At 39.4% G+C, this 21,495-nt stretch overlaps 1 protein-coding gene across 2 annotated transcripts in view; it reads right to left on the bottom strand.

Moving 5' to 3' along the window:
• The window catches only part of lama3 (laminin, alpha 3), a 376,808-nt gene that overhangs the window by 238,866 nt on the left and 116,447 nt on the right, over positions 1–21,495 (bottom strand). For both annotated transcript variants that reach the window (XM_043687604.2, XM_087986754.1), the window contains exons 12-17: positions 19,255–19,395; positions 17,207–17,344; positions 14,153–14,287; positions 12,309–12,443; positions 8,326–8,463; positions 2,656–2,708 (exon numbers count right to left, since the gene is read on the bottom strand). In XM_043687604.2, the coding sequence (XP_043543539.2) occupies positions 2,656–2,708; positions 8,326–8,463; positions 12,309–12,443; positions 14,153–14,287; positions 17,207–17,344; positions 19,255–19,395 (740 nt within the window). The remainder of the gene's footprint in view (positions 1–2,655; positions 2,709–8,325; positions 8,464–12,308; positions 12,444–14,152; positions 14,288–17,206; positions 17,345–19,254; positions 19,396–21,495) is intronic.

Here is a 21,495-nt window from a genome sequence, read left to right on the forward strand (position 1 = left end):
GCTGATAGAGGTGCTACGAAAAGCATGGACAGAGTGAATAGAAAGCAACTGCTTCCCCTTAGTTGATAGGCCAATAACAAGGGGTCATAATTTTAAGGTGAAAGGCAGGAGATTTAGAGGTTTATTTGAGGAAATGTTTATTAACCCACAAGGTGGTGGAGGTCTGGAATGCACTGTCTAGGAGGGTAGTTGAGGCGAGTAACCTTGCTTTAAAAACTACTGAGATGAATTAAGAGTCAAGACTTTGGGCCTAGAAGCGAGATGAGTGTAGATTGGTACAGATTTGGTCACCACACCTGAGACAAGGAGAGAAATTGAGAAAGAGAGTCCCTCATTACAACCTCAGCCAGTGCAGGAAATGAATTCGTGATGTTGGTGTAACTCTGTATTGCAAACCAGCCAACTGGGCTAGCTGACCCTTCAACCTAAGAAGGCTATGAAAGCTCAATGATTGAGCAGGTTCAAGATAGAATTCGATAAGTTTCAAGAGACTAGTGATATTAATGGATATGGCGATAAGAACAAGAACAAAGAAAATTTACAGGAATAGGCCCTTTGGCCCTCCAAGCCTGAGCCAAAAAGGCGAGTAAAGCAAGGTTACTCGCCACAACTACCCTCCTAGGCAGTGCATTCCAGACCTCCACCACCTTGTGGGTTAATAAACATTTCCTCAAATAAACCTCTAAATCTCCTGCCTTTCACCTTAAAATCTACTGTCTAAATCTGTCGTCCAATTCCTAAGCATCTGTATCCTTCTGCTCCCCACCTACTCATGCATCTGTCCAGACGCATCTTAAATGAATCTACCGTTCCTGCCTCTACCACCTCTGCTGGCAACGCGTGTAAAATACTTGCCACATGTATCCCCCTTAAACTTTTCACCTCTCACCTTGAAAGCGTGACCTCTCATTACTGAATCCTTCACCCTGGGAAAAAGTTTATCTCTATCTACCTTCTCCATACCCTTCATGACTTTGTAGACCTCGATCAGATAGTGCTAGACAATGGCATTCCGGAGATTTTGTGGCAAAATCCTGAATTCCCTCCATAATGGCATTGTGGGTCAACCCACAGCAGGTGGAATGCAGCGGTTCAAGAAGGCAGCTCACCCCCACCTTCTCAAGGGCAACTAAGGATGGGTGAGAAGTACTGGCCAGCCTGCGACACCCAAAACCCTCAAAATGAATTTTAAAAAAGAGATGACTAGCAAACATCTAGAATGGCAGGGCTGTTTTGATAAGCCAAATAACTTGCTTCTGTTCCTATTCCTAACTGCTCTTGAGCTGGGTGGTTTATTAAACCATTTCAAAGGGCAGTTTAGAGTCAAGCACATTGATCTGAAGTCACATGTGGGTTATATTTCCTTCCCAAAATGCACTGATGAACCTGATGGGTGTTTAATGATAACTGGTGATAGTTTCATGGTTACCTTGGTCTTAAATCCAGATCTCATTATTAATTGAATCTACATTCCACTAACCATTGTAGTGGGATTTGATCTCACATCCCAGAACATGAGCTTAAATTTATTCAGATTACTAAATTAGTGAGGTTATCACTACACCACAGACTGCCCCTACAATGATATCAAGTTTGCACTAGTATAGAGTATCAGCAGTCACAATATAGAAGAGCCTTACTTGTAACACACCAGCCAGAATTTCCTGGGCTGTATGAGCTCATGGACTGTGAATGGAAAAATCCATCCAGTGGAAGTGTGTCATTTCTGAGAGCTTTGAGCACATGATTAGCCATGATTGCATTAAATGGCGGTACAGACTGAAAAAGGAGCATTTGCTTTATCTCCGCTCCTAATTTTTATGAGCTCCTCCAATGAGAGCCATACATGTTTGCACCTGGAGTATTTGCTGGAGCAGCTCACTCACATATGCACTATGCCCATGCAATGCCAGGAGGGTAATGGTCCCTTAATTGGTAAAGTTCTTCACGTTGATTATTTCCTGATGTAGGATTGGATGCTGCCACATTCCTTTCAAAGAGATGAGCTCTTTCAGCAGTGATCAGCTTTTAGGCTTTTACCTCCCTCAGCACTTTTTGTCTCACTAACTCAAACAAGACTTGATTGATGAGACAGATAGCTGGCTGTTCCCACAAAATATCGAGACAGGTAAAAAGTTGGCATTTGAACAGCTTTAATTAGTTTTAACATGAGTTTGGAGCAAGTTTCATGCCTTCATCATGTCCAGTGTTATGAACGAAGGCAGGAAGTTGTCATGCATGATGTCAGTGGCATTTTCTTTGATTGTCTGCCTTCATTGAGACCCAATCCTGGCCCCTGGACTGTGCCAGTGAGTGTTCCAACAGCAAACACATAACGTAACTTACAATTTAAATGCCTGTGTTAATAATATTCAGACTCTTGCCGCCATACAGAAGTCTGCTGTTGCTTTTATAATCACAACTGCTTACTTGAAACTGTATTTGTCGGAATCATTACGAATATAGTCTTATGCAGTTGAACCTGAGCCACTCAGAAACCAGGGACGTGGAAGATCCTTGGAAGCTGTAACCATTGGCAACAGTCCATGAGCTCTCAGTATAGGGCAGGTCTCTTGCAGCAATCCAACTCACATGTTTGCCAAAAATACATTTCATTCTCATGTATTTAGCTTCAAAAACACAACAAATACTTACAGACTGGGATGAAGGATCATGAGTCACTGTGCCAGCTGAATTGCAGTCAGTAACTGTAAAGAATACCACGTATTAGGTACAGAAAGGTTCAAAGTTATTACATATCTCACAGCACATGTTAAATATCACATCGAATCTCTCGCTCTACAGTCAAACTGACATAATAGAAACAGAAAATAGCTGCAGAAGTGGCCATTTGGCCCATCAGGCCTGTTTCACCCTTCAATATGATCATGATAAAGGTGTTGAGTCTTTATCTCAACACCATATTTTTTTTTTGTATAATGGTGATTACATTTTTGAAACAACAGTCACATGATAGAAACATGCAGATCAAAACAAGGCCATTCAACATCTCAGGCCCATACGGTCATTCAGTTACATCTTGGTTCTTCTGTATCTGATGTCCAGTTACCTGCTTGGTTTTGTGACATTTACCCAAAAAAACCGATCAATCTCAATTTAGAAACATTCAGATAACATAGAAAATAGAAGCAAGAGTAGGCCATTCAGCACTTCAAGCCTGCTTCACCATTAAATATGGTCATGGCTGATCATCCAATTCAGTCCTCTGTTCCCACTTTCTCCCCAAAGCCTTTGATCCCTTTAGCCCTAAGAAGTATTGGTGATGTTAGCGACTGTGGTGAAATTAGAGTTTGTGGTGATGTTAGTGATGGTGCTGATGTTAATAGCTTTGAAGATCTGGTCTTGGTTGTGATGTTTGTGTTGGTAGTGATGTAATTGATGGTAGTGATATTTGTACTGAACAAATCAGATCACAGATTGAGTACTAGTTTGATAGATCAGCATTTCTATTTTTATATTATTTAATGTGACCGTCTTTCACTGAAACATACACACTCAAGACCTCAAATTTTATTTTAATCAAAGTTCATTTGATTCAGTACTTTGTTCCTGCTTACGCCTCATATCTTTGATGTCTTTAGGTCTAAGAACTATATCTTAATTCCCTGGAAATATTCCATGTTTTGGCCTCAGTTGCTTCTGTGGCAAAGAATTCCACAGGCTCACCATTCTCTGGGTGAAGAAATTTCTCTTCATCTCAGTCCTAAATGATTTACTCCATATCTTTAGAGTGATCACTGGTTCTGCACTGTCCAGTCTTTGGGAATATCCCTTCTGTGGTTACCCTGTCTAGCTTGTTAGAACGTTATAAGTTTCTAAGAGAGTCTTCTTCATTCTTCTGAACTCCAGTGAATACAATCCTAATTGATCCAGTCCCCCTTCATATACCAGTCCTGCCATTCTAGAAATCAGTCCGGTAAACCTTTGTTGCACTTCTTCCATTGTTCCTCAGAAAACGAGACCAAAACTGCACACAAGGTGTGGGCTCACCAAGGCCTTATACAATTGCTGCAAGAAATCCCTGCTCCTGTACTCAATTCCTCTTCCTGTGAAGGCCTACATATGATATGCTTATTTTATCTGCATACTTACCTTCAGCGACTAGTGTACTTATGTATCCCCTTTCTAACCTATCGCCATTCAGAAAATAATCTGTTTTCCAGTTTTTGCTACCAGAATGGATGACCTCACATTTATCCACATTACATTGTCTCTGCCATGCACTTGCCCTCTTACTCAACTTGTCCAAATCGCACTGAAGTATCTCTGCATTCTCCTCACAGTTGACTCTCCCACCCAGCTTTCCGTTGCAAACTTGAAGATATGGTATATAGTTTCCTCTAATCGTTAATGTACAGGTCATTCTGTTATAATGCGCATTTCATCAACGTAAATTTGCTGTAAAGCAACTGAGGAATCGGGGATGCTGTTTTTACAGTGCAAACTTTTAAAATGTGTATTGGCTTTAATGTGATTACAGCGCCAACATGTTCAGCACTGTTTCTAAAGCACAACTTTTCTACAAAGCAGGGTTGCACAACTACGCAACCATCACGTATAGAAGAGCTGACTGTATATTGTGAATAGTTGTGTGAATAGTTCACTGCAAGGTTCATAACTTTCTGACCTGCTCTTGCAACCACTGTATTTATATGGCTAGTTGAGTTCAGTTTCTCATCAAGCCCTGGGATGTTAATAGTGGAGGATTCAGTGACGGTGATGCCATTGAATATAAAGGTTAGATTCTCTCTTATTGGAGATAGTTACACAGAAGAATATCCTAATCCCTCTGTTCTGCAGATATCTGCTGTTCCTCCCCATTTAAATATTCAGCTCCTCTATTCTTCCTACAAAAGTGTACAACTCCACATTTTTCATCAAAATACACCATCTACCACATTTCTGCCACTCAGAACTTAAGTAACTTAAAGCTCTCAAACACTTCCACCTCAGCCCCATTGATACAGCCAGGGTCATGTCCTCCACTCTGCTTCCTGAAGACGATGACTAGTTCTTTCATGTGTCTGACATTGAGGGAGAGATCATTGTCTTTACACCATGCCACTAAGCTATTTATTCCTTTCCTGTAATCTGGCTCATTATTTGAGATTTGACCCACGACGGTGGTGTCATCAGCAAATTTGTAAATGAAGTTAGAGCTGAATTTGGCCACACAGTTGTGAGTATATAAAGACTATAGTAAGGGGCTGAGCATACAACCTTGCGGGGCATCAATATTGAAGATAATCGTGGAGGAGGTGTGGCAAATTATTTGGAAAATCAGAATCTAATCAAACAGATTAGCTACTTCATGGCTTCTTGAAAGGGAAATTGTGTGTGACTAATGTTTAACTTCTCAATGAAGTCTTCACCAGAGTTGATAGAGGAGAACCAGTAAGAGTGTTGTATTCGGAATTCCAGAAGACGTTTGACAAGGTACATTGCAAAAGGTTAAGTCACAAGGTAACAGCTCATGGTGTTGGAGGTAGTATATTGGCATGGATTGAGAATTGGCTAATGGGCAGGAAAAAATTAGCAGGTTTTTTTCTCAGTGGGGTTCCACAGAGATCAGTGCCAGGGCCATAGCTGTTTATAACATATATTAATGACTTGGAGGAAGGAATCAAACGTACTGTAACTAAATTTACAGATGACGTAAAAATTTATGAAACAATAATTAGCGAGAGGGTTATAAAATGTTTAAAGAAAGATATTTATAGGTTAAGTAAGTCAGCAAAAGGTTGGCAAATGGAGTAGAACGTGGAAAAATGTGAGATTTTTCATTTTGGAAGGGAGAACAAAAGAACATCGTATTATTTAAATGGAGAAAGACTGCAGAAAGTTGTAACACAAAGGCACTTGGGGGGACTTGTGTGCAAAACACAGAAAGCTAGCACGCGATAGCAAGTAGTCAGGAAGGCAAATGGAATTTGAGCTCTGATTTCAAATGGGCTGAGTACAAGTGGTAACAAGGTGCTGGTGAGAGCACACCTAGAATGCTGTGAGCAATTTTGGTCCCCTTATTTATGGAAAGATATCATTTTTTTTCAGAGCCAGTTCAGAAAAGGTTTACAAGGATGATCCTGAGTAGGAAGGGATTGTCTTCTGAGCAAACGCTAAATAAGCTGGGACTCTACTCACTGGGGTTTAGACAAATAAGAGGTGATCTCATTGGAACATATAGGATTCTTAAGGGGTCTTACAAGATAAATGCTGAAAGGATATTTCCACTCATGGGGGAGTATAGCACCAGAGGGCATAGTCTCAGAATAAATATGAGGCCATTTTAAGATTGAGGTGAGAAAGAGTTTCTTCTCTACATGGGTTGTGAGTCTTTGGAACTTCTTGCCACAGAGAGCTATGGGACAGTGTGTATTCAAAGCTGAGACAAATAGGTTCTTGATCAGTCAGGGAATCAAAGGTTACAGGAAAAAATACAGGAGAGTGGATATGAGAAATGGCAGATCAGCTATGATACTATTGAATGGTGAAAATCTTATTGCATATAAATAATAAAAGAAAAGTAAAAGGAGGAATAGAGCTGATTAGGGACAAAAAAAGAGCATTTAGACATAGAGTCTGGAGGCATGGCTGTGAAATTAATTTAATATTTTGCATCTGTTTTTACCCCATGGCTTCATGAAGAGGAAAGCATGCGACTGACTTTTAGAATTCTTTGAGGAGGTAATAAGCAGGATAGATAAGGGGGAACTTGGAAATAAAACGTATTTGGATTTCCTAAAGGTATTTGATATGTATCATGGATAGACGAGTGGCTAAATAATAGAAGGCAAAGAGTTGGGACAAAGAGGGCTTTTTCAGGATGGCAACCTGTGTCTGGTGGTGTGCTACACGGATCAGTTTGGGGCCACAATTAATTACAATATGTATTAATAACTTGGATGGTAAAAGTCAGTGCACTATTACCAAGTTTGCTGATGACACAAAAATAGGTGGAAGGGCAAGAGGTATGTATGACATAAAGGTTAAATGAATGGCAGAAATGTGGTAGATGGTGTATTTTAATGAAAAATGTGGAGTTGTACACTTTTGTAGGAAGAAAATATCACCAATTATCATTGTGATAGATATAGGTCAGATGTCAGAGGTAGTTTCTTTACTCAGAGAGTAGTAGGGGCATGGAACGCACTGCCTGCAAAAACTGTAGACTCACCAACTTTAAGGGCATTTAAATGGTCATTGGATAGGCATTTGGACAAGAATGGAATAGTGTAGGTTAGATGGGCTTCAGATTGGTTCCATAGGTCAGTGCAACATCGAGAGCCGAAATGCCTGTACTGCGCTATAATGTTCTATGTTCTATCTATCCTGGTCCATCTGCATCAACACTACAGTCAGAAAGCACACCAAGCTTCTATTTCCTCAGAAGGCTAAGAAAATTTAGCACATCCTCAGTGACTCTTAATTTTTATAGATGCAACATAAAAAGCATCCTATTTAGCTATGGCAACTGCTCTGCCCAAGATTGCAAGGAATTACAGAGAGTTGTGAATGTAGCCCAGTCCATCACAAAAATCAGCATTCCTTCCATTGACTCCATCTACATTTCCTGCTGCCTCAGGAAAGCAACCAACATAATCAAAGACTCCTCCAACCCTGTTATACTCTCTTCTACCCTCTTCCACTGGGTAGAAGATACAAAAGTTTGAAACATGTACCAACAGATTTAAGAACAGCTTCTTCCCTGCTGTTATCAGACTTACAAACAGACTTTTCATATATTAGAGTTGACCTTTCCCAACACCTTCTCTGTAGTTGTACATTATATTCTACATTCTATTCTATTACCCTGTTATACTTACGTAAGGTATGATTTGCCTGATTAGCACACAAATTAGTTCTTTTCACTGTATATAGGTACATGTGACAATAATAAGTCAATTCAAATCAAATCAAAACGCCACCTTCAAGGATCTGTGGATAAGCACCCCAACATCCCTCTGAGCTTCCTCTGTCATCCAATTGATCCTACTGTCTTTCTACTTTGCCCTGTAATTTTTTTTCTTTTCATATAAAGTACTTGAAAAAATTCAGAAGTTGCTGATGACATATTTGGCAAAAATTATTCAGTAATGAATAGTGACACATTGCAAGGTATAGATATGAGAAAAGGAGGATAAGATAACGGCTTAAGCAATCTTTCACCTGCTGTTCGGAGTACATATTGAAAATTTGCCAATTTTAGTGTAAATTATTTACACCAAATTTCTTTTAATTGCAAAACTTAGAAGATATCACTCACAGGAAGCCTAACAGCATACTGCAATAATAAGCAATGCTTACCTTGACAAGCAGGGAAGTTGTATGCTCCTGTCACACAAGTATCACAACGTTGTCCAGTAACTCGTGGCCGGCAGTTACATTTCCCAGTGGTCTGATCACATTCAGCATCGTAAGAACCATCAGCAGAGCACTCACATGCTTTAAAAAAGACAGAACAAAGGATGTTTGTAAGATGACGGAAAACTAAACCAAATACTCAAACTTAGATATTTAGTGGCTTGTCGCATCATTTTGAGCCTTTAGGTTGGTTAAGGCACAACTAAGTGCTGTTCCCCTGAGGAACTCAGAAAAACAAGGCTACATGAAGCCTAGCAGACAGATTCCCCCCACATCCCCACCCCCCACCCCAACACCCAATTATCATTATTTCTCCTGTCCTTGTGGCTTCCTCATTCTTTTTCCAGTCTGTTCTTCAATTAATTCAGGGTGATGATCTATCTGCTCCATTCTGCAATGTGCAAGCTTGAAGAAAATCAGGTCTGGGTCAAATTTTGGGTCACATCATTCAAATTCTGTGACTTTTTAAAATTTCTGGCTAGGCAAAAGTGAGGACTGCAGATGCTAGAAACCAGAGTCTAGATTAGAGTGGTGCTGGAAAAGCACAGCAGGTCAGGCAGCATCCGAGGAGCAGGAAAATCGATGTTTCAGGCAAAAGCTCTTCATCTTTGAACGGGCTTTCAAAGTCAACTTAGCAAATCTCACAGTGCATTTAGTAGATGAAAGCCATGACATTCAAGGGCACTACCATCACTGAAGTTCCCACGATCCACATCTTGGAAGTTACTATTGACTATGAACTGAACTGGATCCTGTGGCTACAAGTGCAGGTGAGTGGCTAGCAATTCTGCAGCAAATAACTCACCTCTTGTTTCTGCAATGACTGTCCACCATCTACATGGCACAAGTCAGGAGTGTGAGGGGAATGCTCCTTACTTGTCTGATGGTGCAATCAAACAAGTTCAACACGATCCAGGACAAAGCAGCCTGCTTAACTGACATGCTCTCCATAAGCCTTAAAATTCACACCCTTCAGCAATGACAGCGGTGTGTACTATTTATAAGATGCACCATAGCAACTCACCCAGGTTCATTCAGCAGCATCTTCCAAACTTGCGACTTCTACCACATAGAAGGACAAGGCAGTCGATACATGGGAACACCATCACCTGAAAGTTCTCTCCAAGGAAATACATTGGCCTTTCCTTCACTGTTGTCGGGTCAAAATCCTGGAATTTCCTTTCTAACAGAATTGTGGATTTACCTTCACCACATGAGCTGCAGTGGTTCAAGAAGGCAGTATCACCATTGTCTCCAGGGCAATTAAGATTGGGCAATAATGCTGGCCTAACATTGATCTTCACTTGCCACTGTGTACTTCTACTTGGGTGGTGTTAATGTGATTTGCTATCTATCAACACAAACCTAAATAATTCAGGTCTTGCTGCATGTAGTCATGGCTTGCTTCAGTATCTATGGAAATTCAAATCCAACTGACCGAAGCATAACCATTTGCAAGCACTTCCATTTATGATCAAGAAGTGGAAAAAATGTCATTGAAGAAGCAGCTGAATGACTGTTAGCCTAAGAGAGTGGCCTGAAGAACACCTGCAACAATGCTTTAGAACTGAAATGATAGGCTTCAAATAACTAGAAGATCTATCTAATTATGTCTATGACGCCTATATTTCCCTGTATGCCGACATATTTTTCTGTTCAACTGTTGCTATTCAATAGATTTTCTCTATTGTCTCTGGACTGATCTCATTTGTCCTGCCATTATCAAATCTGTGAAAATATTAAATCAAGGGAAAGGCATTAACGAAGAGGTGAGGACTCAAGGAGACCCTTCTAAAATAAAGCAGGGCAGAGCCAACAACTGGAAGCCTTACAGCTGCAGATCAATGGAGGAGGGAACAAGGCTGGTTAGAGTGATCAATAGATGCCAAGAAAAGGGATGAAAATATAATAGAAGGGAATGATATCAAGGGAAAAGTGAATGGATATCAAGAAATCATGAAAACTTTGTATAAATTTATATAGCGCCTTTAATGTAATTAAAATCACAAGATGGCTTCACAGGACCATTATTAGACAAAGGTTGACACTTAGCCATTGCTGATGAAGGGCTTTTGCCTGAAACGTCGATTCTCCTGCTCCGTGGATGCTGCCTGACCTGCTGTGTTTTTCCAACACAACACTCTCGACTCTGCCGTCCTCACTTTCACTTACTTAGCCATAGAAGTTGATATTAAGAATAAAGATTAAGAAGTTGAAGTTAGGTTTTAAGTGTAACTTAAAGGAGGACAGAGTAGTGGAATGGTATCATGATTTTGAAAGGAATTCCAGAGTTAACAGCCCAAGTAACTAAAGGTCACTACAGGCAATCACGAATACACAAGAGCAATAAACGCTGGTCAGTCAGCAATGCCCACGTCCCACAAATGAATAAAAAAGGGCAGAATTAGAGGAGTGCAGAGATTTTGGAGGGGCATCAAACTGCAGGAAATTACAGAGAAAGGGAATGACAAGAATTTGGAGGGATTTGAAAACACAGATAAGAATTGTAAAGGGAAGACCTTGCTGGACTGGTATCAATATAGGTAATGGAGTACAGGACGCTAATGAGACTTGGCTGAACTTGGCTCCTCCTTGGCTGAGGAGTGGCAAATGGAGTTCAACCCTGTCAAGTGTGAGGTTGTGCATTTTGGAAGGACAAATAAGAATGCGGAATACAGAGTTAACGGTAGGGTTCTTAGTAAGATGGAGGAGCAGAGGGATCTTGGGGTCTATGCTCATAGACCTTTGAAAGTTGCCACTCAGGTGGATAGAGCTTGTAAGAAGGCCTATGGTGTATTAGTGTTCATTAGCAAAGGGATTGAATTCAAGAGTCGTGAGGTGATGTTGCAGTTGTACAAGACCTTGGTAAGGCCACATTTGGAGTACTGTGTGCAGTTCTGGTCGCCTCATTTCAGGAAAGATTTGGAAGCTTTGAAAAGGGTGCAGAGGAGATTTACCAGGATGTTACCTGGAATGGAGAATAGGTCGTACGAGGATAGGTTGAGAGTGCTAGGCCTTTTCTCATTGGAACGGCGAAGGATGAGGGGTGACTTGATAGAGGTTTATAAGATGATCAGGGGAATAGATAGAGTAGACAGTCAGAAACTTTTTCCCCAGGTACAACAGAGTGTTACAAGGGGACATAAATTTAAGGTGAAGGGTGGAAGGTATAGGGGGGGATGTCAGGGGTAGGTTCTTTACCCAGAGAGTGGTGGGGGCATGGAATGCGCTGCCTGTGGGAGTGGCAGAGTCAGAATCATTGGTGACCTTTAAGCGGCAATTGGATAGGTACATGGATGGGTGCTTAAGCTAGGACAAATGTTCGGCTCAACATCGTAGGCCGAAGGGCCTGTTCTGTGCTGTATTGTTCTATGTTCTATGAACTTAGGATTTAGACTCAAAAGGAGCTTATCAGTTAACTAAGCTTCAAATGGTTGAACAATTCTGTAAGTAGCTAAAATTATTAAAACAAATCTGATAAACAGGAATGCAAGTTATGAATCTGAAGACGAGGTTCTTAATCGTATATCTTTTGGTTTATCTCAGATTTTTTTGGCAGTGTTGAGTGATGAATAAACTTTTTTAATACTGGTTTTCCCCTTTCACCTGTTCTGTAGATTTGTATTTATTAAGGCTTTGTGTAAATGTTTATCCTTCTGAAATCCTTCTGTCATGTTCGAAAATAAAAAAAAGTTGATAATGATAAAATCAGAATGGCAGGATCTGTGGAGAGAAAGCAGAGTTAGCGTTTCAGGTCCAGTGACCCTTCTTCAGAACGGGACCCAAAACCTTAATTCTGCTTTCTTTCCACAGATGCTGCTAGACCTGCTGACTTTTTCTAGTAACTTCTAATTTTGTTTCTGATTTCAAGCATCCACAGTTCTTTGTTTTTTTTAAGGAGAATAAAATATTTGTTGAGTACTTACACAAACAAGTGGGATAACCATAGTAACCAGGCGCACAGTGGGAACATGTTGGTCCTGTGAAGTTTGGACGACAGCGACAGCGTCCAATAGTGTCACAGTTATTATCTATCGATCCTATTTGGTCACAGGAACAGGCTGTAGATAAACAGGAATCAGTGTACTGAACAAGGCCTTCATTTGGGTCAGCTAAGTCACTTGGAAGCTAAAAAGATCAGGGCCCAGATTTTCACTGAGTCTAATTGATTTGGAAGATCATAAGAACATAAGAACTAAAAGCAAGAGTAGGCAATTCAGCCCCCTCTCAAGCCTTCTCCTATTTAATATGATCACAGCTGATCTCATGTCATCTTCAATGCCACTTTCCTGACTGTTCTCCATAACTCTTTAATAATTACTAATTAAAAATCTATCTCCTCCCTAAATTTATTCAGTAACCTAGCAACACCCATATTCTGCAGTAGTGAATTCCACAGACCAACTTTTGAGAGAAGTAATTCCTCCCCATCCCTGTCGTAAATCTGCCTCACCTTAGCTTAAAACCATGACTTCTTATTCTAGAATCTCTCACGAGAAAACTTCCTTTCTGTGTCTACTTTGTCAATCCCTTTAGCATCTTGTATGCCTCATTAAAAATAGTAGGTGGGACTGATTCCGGACTTTATGCCCTTATTCCCATTTCTGGAAATTTTTGCTGCCATGGAAGAAAGGTATGGATAGCCTACATGGGTACAGCATTGCATGTCTATATTCACATGCCAGCTCCATTGTGGGGTAGGCAGTTTAAAGCCCATCTGCAATTTTAATGGGGGTGGAGCCCTTCAATCAATAGGTCTGGCTTAAGGTTTCAGAGGAAGTATGAATCACATAAGAAACCCAGTACCACGTAGGGAATCAAAAGGAATGGTTACCTTTCACTGATCAGCTTTGAAATATAAAAAGATTAATTTGTTCCTTCAGTTTAAATACTTAGATGATGCGCTGTAAGTGAAATATGTTTTTACTGCAATGATTGGGGTTTTCAGTCTAATAATTTGAAGAGATTTAAATGCCTAGAATCCTTTTAAAAGTAAATAATTCAATTCAGAAACTGTCAATTAGAAAACAGACCCATCTGTTCTTGGGCTGCTTCAATTGATGGACTTTCTAAAAAAGTGGCCATCTGTGTTTGTAATTCAATGGACTCCATTGTCTGCAAGCTGGCATAGCTTGCTATGTCAGCTATGACTATTTTGAATGATCAGTTGAATTTTTATCCACCTGTTCAGGGGTTGTATTAATATTTTGATTGACAGTTTTAGAAGGTTATTAAAGTATTAGATGTCTTAGATGTGCTTAGTTTGACATTGACAAAACTTAATTATTTTGGGATTTTTTAAGGAGATTTTATTCAGTATGGTGTGTTAGAATCAGATTAGTTTGTTAGTGGTTTATTTGTTTACAATGTCCATTTCAAAGACATCCTGGAGTCTGCCTATAGTGAATACTGGGTAAGTGGCAATGGAAGGTATGGACCAATCATGGAGGATACAAGTAGAAGTGAGGAGTTGGGGGAATATAGATCTGGAGAGGTCATAGATGAGGCACTAAAATATAAAGGGGCATAGAGTGGTTTGGAGGATTATTGTGAGTGGGCTAGTGTACCAGGTAATACGACTATTATCATGCTGGCCTGACAATCTGCTGACCATCGAATGGTGGGCCAGATTCAATGGGCTGAATGGCCTGTTTCTACTCCTTCATTTATGGTTTTACAATAACAAAGTAATGTGATAGACAAATATGCAAGATTTTAGCCCAGCATATAAATTCAGAATGTCTCAGTAATTAATAAATAAGAATCTTACCTTGACACCGTGGGAATGAATGATATCCTGGGTGACATTGATCACACTGATTGCCTGCAAATTCTGCCCGACAGAGACACCTCCCTGAGTCATCACAGCGTTCAGGTAGCGTTCCAACATTGTTACACCGACATGCTAGAAAACATTCAGCTCACTGCTTAGACAATGTAATAAGCAACAATTGGAAACTCACATTGCAGCAAACTAATCTCTCTAACATCCCTTTTCTGACAGGCTGAATTAAGTACTCCTACCAGCTGGAGAAATAATAACCCCAGGAGATTAGATGACAGGAGGGCAATCAAATAGGGTTTGTTTCAACACTTGGGTCACCCTGACGTGGAGAATGACTGATGGACCAGCCAGTCTTTTCTCGTGGCTGCTAATTTAGTATCTTTGTAATTCATTCAATGTTGGAGTTTAAATTGTGTGTTGGTGACAAGAAGCTTGCATTGCAGTGATCGATGGAGCACAGAGTTATGAAGTACAGGTCCCAATCAGTAATTTAAGGTTATTGGTATTAAGGCCGGTGAGAAGGATTTTCTTTAAATATACACACTGAATTATGCATTGTCTGAAAGGGCAATGGAACTCGATTCAGAAGAGGAAGATTTCCAAAGGAAATTGGGTAAGTGCTCAGAGGGGAATGGGTGACTAGTTGACTAGTTCTTTCAAAAAGTGAGCACAGGCATAATGGGCTGATTGGCCTCTTTTTTGTTCTTAATGTCTTATTATACGAATGTCTATCATTGTTTGGTTCCTGATTTCAGCGGTAGCTGGATGGTAAGGATATAGGATGAGCTGGAAGGAGTGTGATTGACGTTGGGGATGTAGTAGCATGGTAGTGTGACAGTGGCAAGGAAACTAGATCAGACAGAACACTAACCTGTTGCACTTTGAGTCCAACCTTAATATTTTGAAACACTGTATTTTCTTTTTAGTGGCAAAATTTTAGTGAGACGAATTTTCTTGTACTTGTCAAATATGCCCTCTCTCAATTATTCCTACTCAACGTTGCACTTCATCCTTTGTTCAAATCTTTCTCTGTCTAGCCCCTCCTGGTATCTCTCAGTTAAAAAGTTGCTGATCAAGAAATAAAAATTCCTCCACACGGGATTTATAATTTGTTTAGTTGAAAGTTCTGTGTGTCCTCTTTTTTTAATAAAGCAACTAAATCCCTTTATGTCAGGAAATTCTCTCAGATTTCCATTGCAGAAAAAGTCTGATTTCAGCAATGGGCAAAACAATGCTTCCTTTTAAAGTACTAGCGGGAAGTAACAACTTGTATTTATTTGGAATACTTTTTCAGCCAAGATGAAACCACAATGGGGAAGGTTTTTCAGTCTGTCCTGATTCAGCCAGCCAAGAGTGTTCAGTCCATTACAGTGGTATGCTCCCCTGTACATATCTTGTTGGGTGGGGGGGTAAATATTGTTCAGGAGACTAGGGAAAACTCTAAGTTTTTCAAAATGCCATTCTAGAGTCCTTTACTTCCAAATGAGAAGGCAGATAAGGCCTTCATTGAACAGCCAGTTCAAAAGACAATATATAATAGGGTACCATTAGCGTAGGTGGCTAGCATGTGGTTCAGAAGAACATCAAAGACAATGGTTCAATTCCTCTTCAGGCTGAGGTGGACCTGAGACTTGTCCCTTTGCACTGCCCTCAGAATGGAAGAAATTGCAGATTTCCACTAGCAAAAAACTGCCAAGGAAAAGGCTCAAGGTGAAGCATCAGCAGACAATGTACTAAGGCTCTGCCTTCAGTCAGAACACACATGTCACTATATAGAATGGAATATGCCACCTCCATCTATGTCATATCATTCTACCATGCTGACACTGATAAGCCAATATTCATCAGGACACGGATTGCCATCTGTCATCTTGTTAGACCCTTGCTAATTTTTCATTATTTTTAATTTATTATTTTATGAGTTTTGGTTTGGAGTTGTAAACTAAGAATTGTCAGCTGAAAATGTAGCCTGAGTTAAAAAAGAGAGAACTCATAAGCAGTTGTTTGCTTTTGAGGCCAGGCCTGAAAGTTAATTGTAGGTTGTTTCTGGCTCTACAAACTCTTGAACACCCGTGAGAAACAGTACATTTAAATAGATAGCAGATGTCTCACCGAAAATGAGGTCAGTACCTGGGAATTGGTTCCAGCAAGTCTGGCGAGACATTATGCTCAAGCAGATGGCAGATGTTGAATAGTAACTGCCAGCTCATGAGGGGATAGTCAGTCTACCAGGAGTGGTCAGCATTTGAACTGGGTTTTGGAATATGTTTCCTGGAGAAGGAGTTTGGCTGTTAATGCTATAGCTTGAAGATTTGAAAGCTCCCTGCCTAACTTCCCGTTATCAGCTACTGGAAGTTGAGAGAAATTAAGTTATAAATATTACTGAAGTGGAGTATTCTGAGTGATTCGAAAAAAATGGCCCTTCAGAAAACCAAAAAACAATCACTTATGCCTGTGGAATAATGCATTGTGAAAACTATGTTCGTAACCTTTCCAGTTTTGCTTTTCTTTTTTATTGATCCCTTAATCATGTTTGCTTGTCTGTCGGTCTTTTATATAAATAGGGCTGAAAAACAAGTGTTTATTGGCTTTAAAATCATAGACATTAATTAGATTAATTTGCTGTTTTATTTTGTTCCGCTGAAATTGCGATATTGTTAATAAGTTGCTAAATCTTTTGCTTAAGCCTCAAAACCAGAGTCTAACACTGATTATTCGCAGAGGCTGGGATTGGCTACTCAAAGTCTGGTTAGGAACCATTGAGTTAACTTTGAGGGTATTTAAAGGTTTTAATTTTACTGAGGTAAATACAGAGATAAAAAAGGCTGATTTGGTTCAGCTGTCTGTGTCTGTGTCATAACAATCTCTAGCTTGTAATGGTTTTGACGTATTTCCCTATTCAGAGTTTAAGCCCTCCTGGAGAGAAATACAAAAAAGTACAACGCACCTGACGCATAGGTTATGTGACTGAAATGAAAATATTGTTGCTTAGCTGTAACTGAAAAGTGTTGTCCACCTATAGTGACAAGTCTTACTTACGCTCACAGTAGGGGAACCGAAAATATCCTGCTGAGCAGCTTTCACAAAAATAACCTTGAAATCCATTTCGACACAAACACTGTCCTGTGTTTGGATCACACACTTGATTTGTCACTCCAGCACCGTAGCACTGACATTCTAAATAAATATTGTATAGTATTAAATCGCTGCACACAAAGAGAATCGATCTTCAATCATTGAAGGCATGATACTCTAAACAAGAGTTCTGTTATGTGTCATCTGTTATAGCTCTACATTGTAAGATAGAGTATCTGCTGAAAATATTCTGGTTACCAAAAGTAAACATTTTTTAATAATACCTAGTCTTTCACAGCAGGGTTCCTGACACACTGAAAATGATTTGAGATCACTATCTTGAGCTGTTTACTACTTTCATGATTGTGTACATTAATCTGTTTCTCAATTAATTTAACAGTATTTGATGAGAAAGGAATCATGTATTAATGTACTGACTACTGTAAAGGCACAGAGGAAACTTAGCTCAATTTGAAGTGAGGCTTTCTCAATCATCACAATCAAAGAATTTTGTAATTTAGACTTGGGGGCGGGCACCAAGTTTGTGGGGGGGTCATGATCTGGGAAAATGAATCGTAAACTAGTTTAAGAGATCACAGAAAAGATGTACGTTGAGTATTTTTGGGTTTAGCTCACTTAAACTGCACTGGTTTAATTATTTTGACTGGATCTGATGAGTGAGAAAAGAATTGATATAATGATAGTAATGTAACAAGCAGCAAGTGCTTAAGTGCAACAACTTACGATGTGGAAATATATTCAAAAAGTTTATTTCTTACCCTAACTGATTGTATGCAACCAGAACAGTTTTGCATTTGGAAAATTCAAAACATGGTGCCCAACATTAGAAATGACTCTGCAATTCGTCAACATTTGCTAGATAATATTGAGTGTGTGAAGAATTAAGCTGACAATCAATTTAGGATTATTAGTCGGGCTCGCAGCATGCAGTGTTTGCATGTACTGGAAGTTACATATATTAACACACAGACCCTGCTCTTTGCAAACAGAAAGAATATGTACACATAGTGCACCTATTTCAACATAAACTTCTGGTTACACCACAACTTTACAGAATTCTAGTCTCCATGTTACCAAAAGAATATAAAGAGACCATGCAGAAAGTACAGGAAATGAATTATGGAGGTGAGACCCAAGTATGTGAGGTTATAGTTTTCATGAAAGACTGACCTTTTGGAATTCTCTGGAAAACAGAAGGCTGAAGGATGATTATAACTACAAAGGATGAAGTAGGCAAAGAATAGATGCTTTCATTTATTATGGAGATAGGAATTAGCAGTCTGTATCAACACCGCTCAATTCTCAGGGCAATGCCCAGACCAATCAGAGTCACCAGTTAACTGTCAATCATCATTAGTTTGTGCAGTCTCCATGACAATATCACTACCAGACAGAAGTCCACTTGCCAACCAATCAGGATTCTCTCTTCACGCAAGGTAAATAAGGTTTTCCCTTTAATTAATATTCTTTTTTGTTCTGATGAGTGTAAGGTGAAAGACCTTGACAAAATATGCCTTTTTTCAGCAATATTCAAGTTCTGTACCAACAAATCACATTGTTAATTGATCTCCAGTTTCAAATTATTGTTCCATGAAAATGTTCTCCCTGACTTCACTGTTGAAAGGACTTTCTCTAATTTTAAGCCATGACGTAGAGGTGCCAGTGTTGGACTGGGATAGACAAAATTAAAAATCACACAACACTAGGTTATTGTCCAACATGTTTATTTGGAAGTACTAGTTTTTGGAGCGCTGCTCCTTCATCAGGTAGCTGTCTGATGAAGGAGCAGCCCTATGAAAGTTAGTACTTCCAAATAAATCTGTTGGACTACAACTTGGTGTGTGATTTCTAATTTTAAGGTTATACCCCTTTATTCTGGACTGCTCCTTCCAAATCTCCACTAATATTTTATCTTAAACTGCTGTCAGCTATCTAAATAGCTGAAATAACTACTTAACAACTGAATAATTTGTGGTTCTATACATACTTACGTTGACAGTAATTCCCAAAATATCCTGTGGCACAGTGAGTACAGTATGGACCAGTGTAGTGTGGTTTGCAATCACAACGCTGAGTATGAGGATCTATGTGACAGGTATTTGCCACTGTGCCCTGCACATTACATTTACAATCTGTAAAGAACAAAAGCCGATGACTGAAAAATCAATACTTCAGTACCAAAACAATTAGTATACATTGACATTTTCCACTTCAAGGCTGTTTATTACATTCATCTCTCCTATGATCTTTGACAGTATTATGTCACAATGTTCTCTCTATAGTGAGAACAAATCATGCTAAAGTTGGACTTTCAAGTTCAGTCAGTCTAGCCCATTACTTGATGTCAAATTGTTCAGTAGTTGGATTTTCTAATCTCCAGTGAGGAGAGATTGAGGGAAGAAGGTTAGAGGAAATGTGATACAGGCTTATAGAATCATGAAGTGCTGGATGAAGTAGACAGGGACAAATTGTTTCCAATCTTAAAAGGCACAAGAACAAGAGGGCATAGATTTAAAGTAATCTGAAAAAGAAGCAAAGATAAAGTGAGGGAAACCTTTTTCACTCAGTGAGTAGTTAGGGTCTGGAATGCAATGCTTGAATGTGAGGGGGAGGCAGGTTCGACTGAGGCATTCAAGAGGGCATTAAGTGGTTATATAGATAAAAATAATGTGCAAGGGTTGTGAGAGAGAGAAAAGTGGGAAATTAACATTAAGTAATGATGTCCATTTAACAAGCCAGCGCAGACACAATGTACCAGATGGTCTTCTTCAGCGCTGTAACACTTCTGTAGTTCGGTATATCAAAATAAGAGGACTTTTAGTTTTGGTTACCCTTCAAGATTTAATCCTCTTTTCAACTCAACAAAATAGGTGACAACCATTTTTGGATCATTTCTCAGGGCAATGCTCTGATCAAGCAGAATAAAACTGCCCAGCTTAAAAGTTAAATAAAACCAGGATTTTAACTGTCAATCAGCATTAATGGCTTAATTCTCCTTGGCGATGACTCTCATAATCAGAGTCCACTTCACAACCAATCAGCATTCCCCTTGCATGCAGTACAAATGTTGTTTTTCCTCTTGAATTGGTAGTCTTGCAAAATGTCCTGATGAGTACAAGATGGAAAGCTTCGACAAAATGAGTCTGTTTTCATCAAAGCTCATTTTCCCTTTGTTATTGATGTGCTTTTTTGTTTCCCTTGTGACTGAATTTGTGAGCAGCTGACCTGCTTGAGACGTTCACTAATGTCTCTGTTAGATTGGCATATGAATGCAGTACCGTGATGATTTCCCCATTAGGAACCCCTTCCCTACCTCAGATGTGGGCACAGCAATACAGCAGAGAGCGGGAACTCAGTGGAAGGGTGTAATTCTATGCCAATAGCTCATGGCATGGTATTGATATGTTATTTTGCATATTTCAGGAATTGGAAGCAGAGGTGCCACTTAAACATTAGAAAAAATGTTTGATAATATTTGAATTTCACAAGCAGGATTTGTTGAAAAGTGCTTTTATTATCTGCTAGGTTACAGTATAGGTTTCATTTGAATTTTTAGCTTGCTATTTGCACAAACCTGGTGCAAAAATAGTTGTATTTTCTTATCTCAAACATTTTCTTAATAGTTAAGATGTTAGAAATGTTTTTGCAGTACTTGATGTTAAAATACTTGCATTCAATTATTTATTGTTAGCCTTTTGACTGGGCTATTTCATTTTAGTTTACAGGTTTTCAATGCAACCTTATGTTGATAAATAATTCACACAAATTATTTTTGTGGATAATTTGGGCTTTAATAAATTATCAAATGGTTCAATTAAATGAATTATAAAGCTTTATCATTTATCATTATCAGAGGTGAATGCTGTTCAATAACTACAGGGCCAATCACATATTGACTTCCTTATCTTTTTGCCAGCACAGATTTGGGATCAGGTAGGCAAACAATTAAGATCATTAAGAGCCTCATTAACCAGCACTGAAGGAGGCTAACTGGGTAGCCTACCTGCCTAAATCTAGGCACCCAGCATTAGATTGGGTTTCCATCCCTCAATCCCTTCAAGAGCTCATACACCATCTGTCATTGAATGGGGAAACTGTCTCCAAGTGAAGTAAGTTTGAGGGGGCGGGAGGTGCACTGGTAAAAAAATTCAGAGTGTCTTGTTGCTCTGAGGTCAAGCTTGGAACCTGAAACTACTGGGAGAAAATGAGGACCGTAGATGCTGGAGATCAGA

This window comes from Chiloscyllium plagiosum, unplaced genomic scaffold (genome assembly GCF_037043375.1).
Source record: "Chiloscyllium plagiosum isolate Xiang-an unplaced genomic scaffold, Cpla_swu_hap1 HiC_scaffold_4, whole genome shotgun sequence".
NCBI lineage: Eukaryota > Metazoa > Chordata > Chondrichthyes > Orectolobiformes > Hemiscylliidae > Chiloscyllium > Chiloscyllium plagiosum.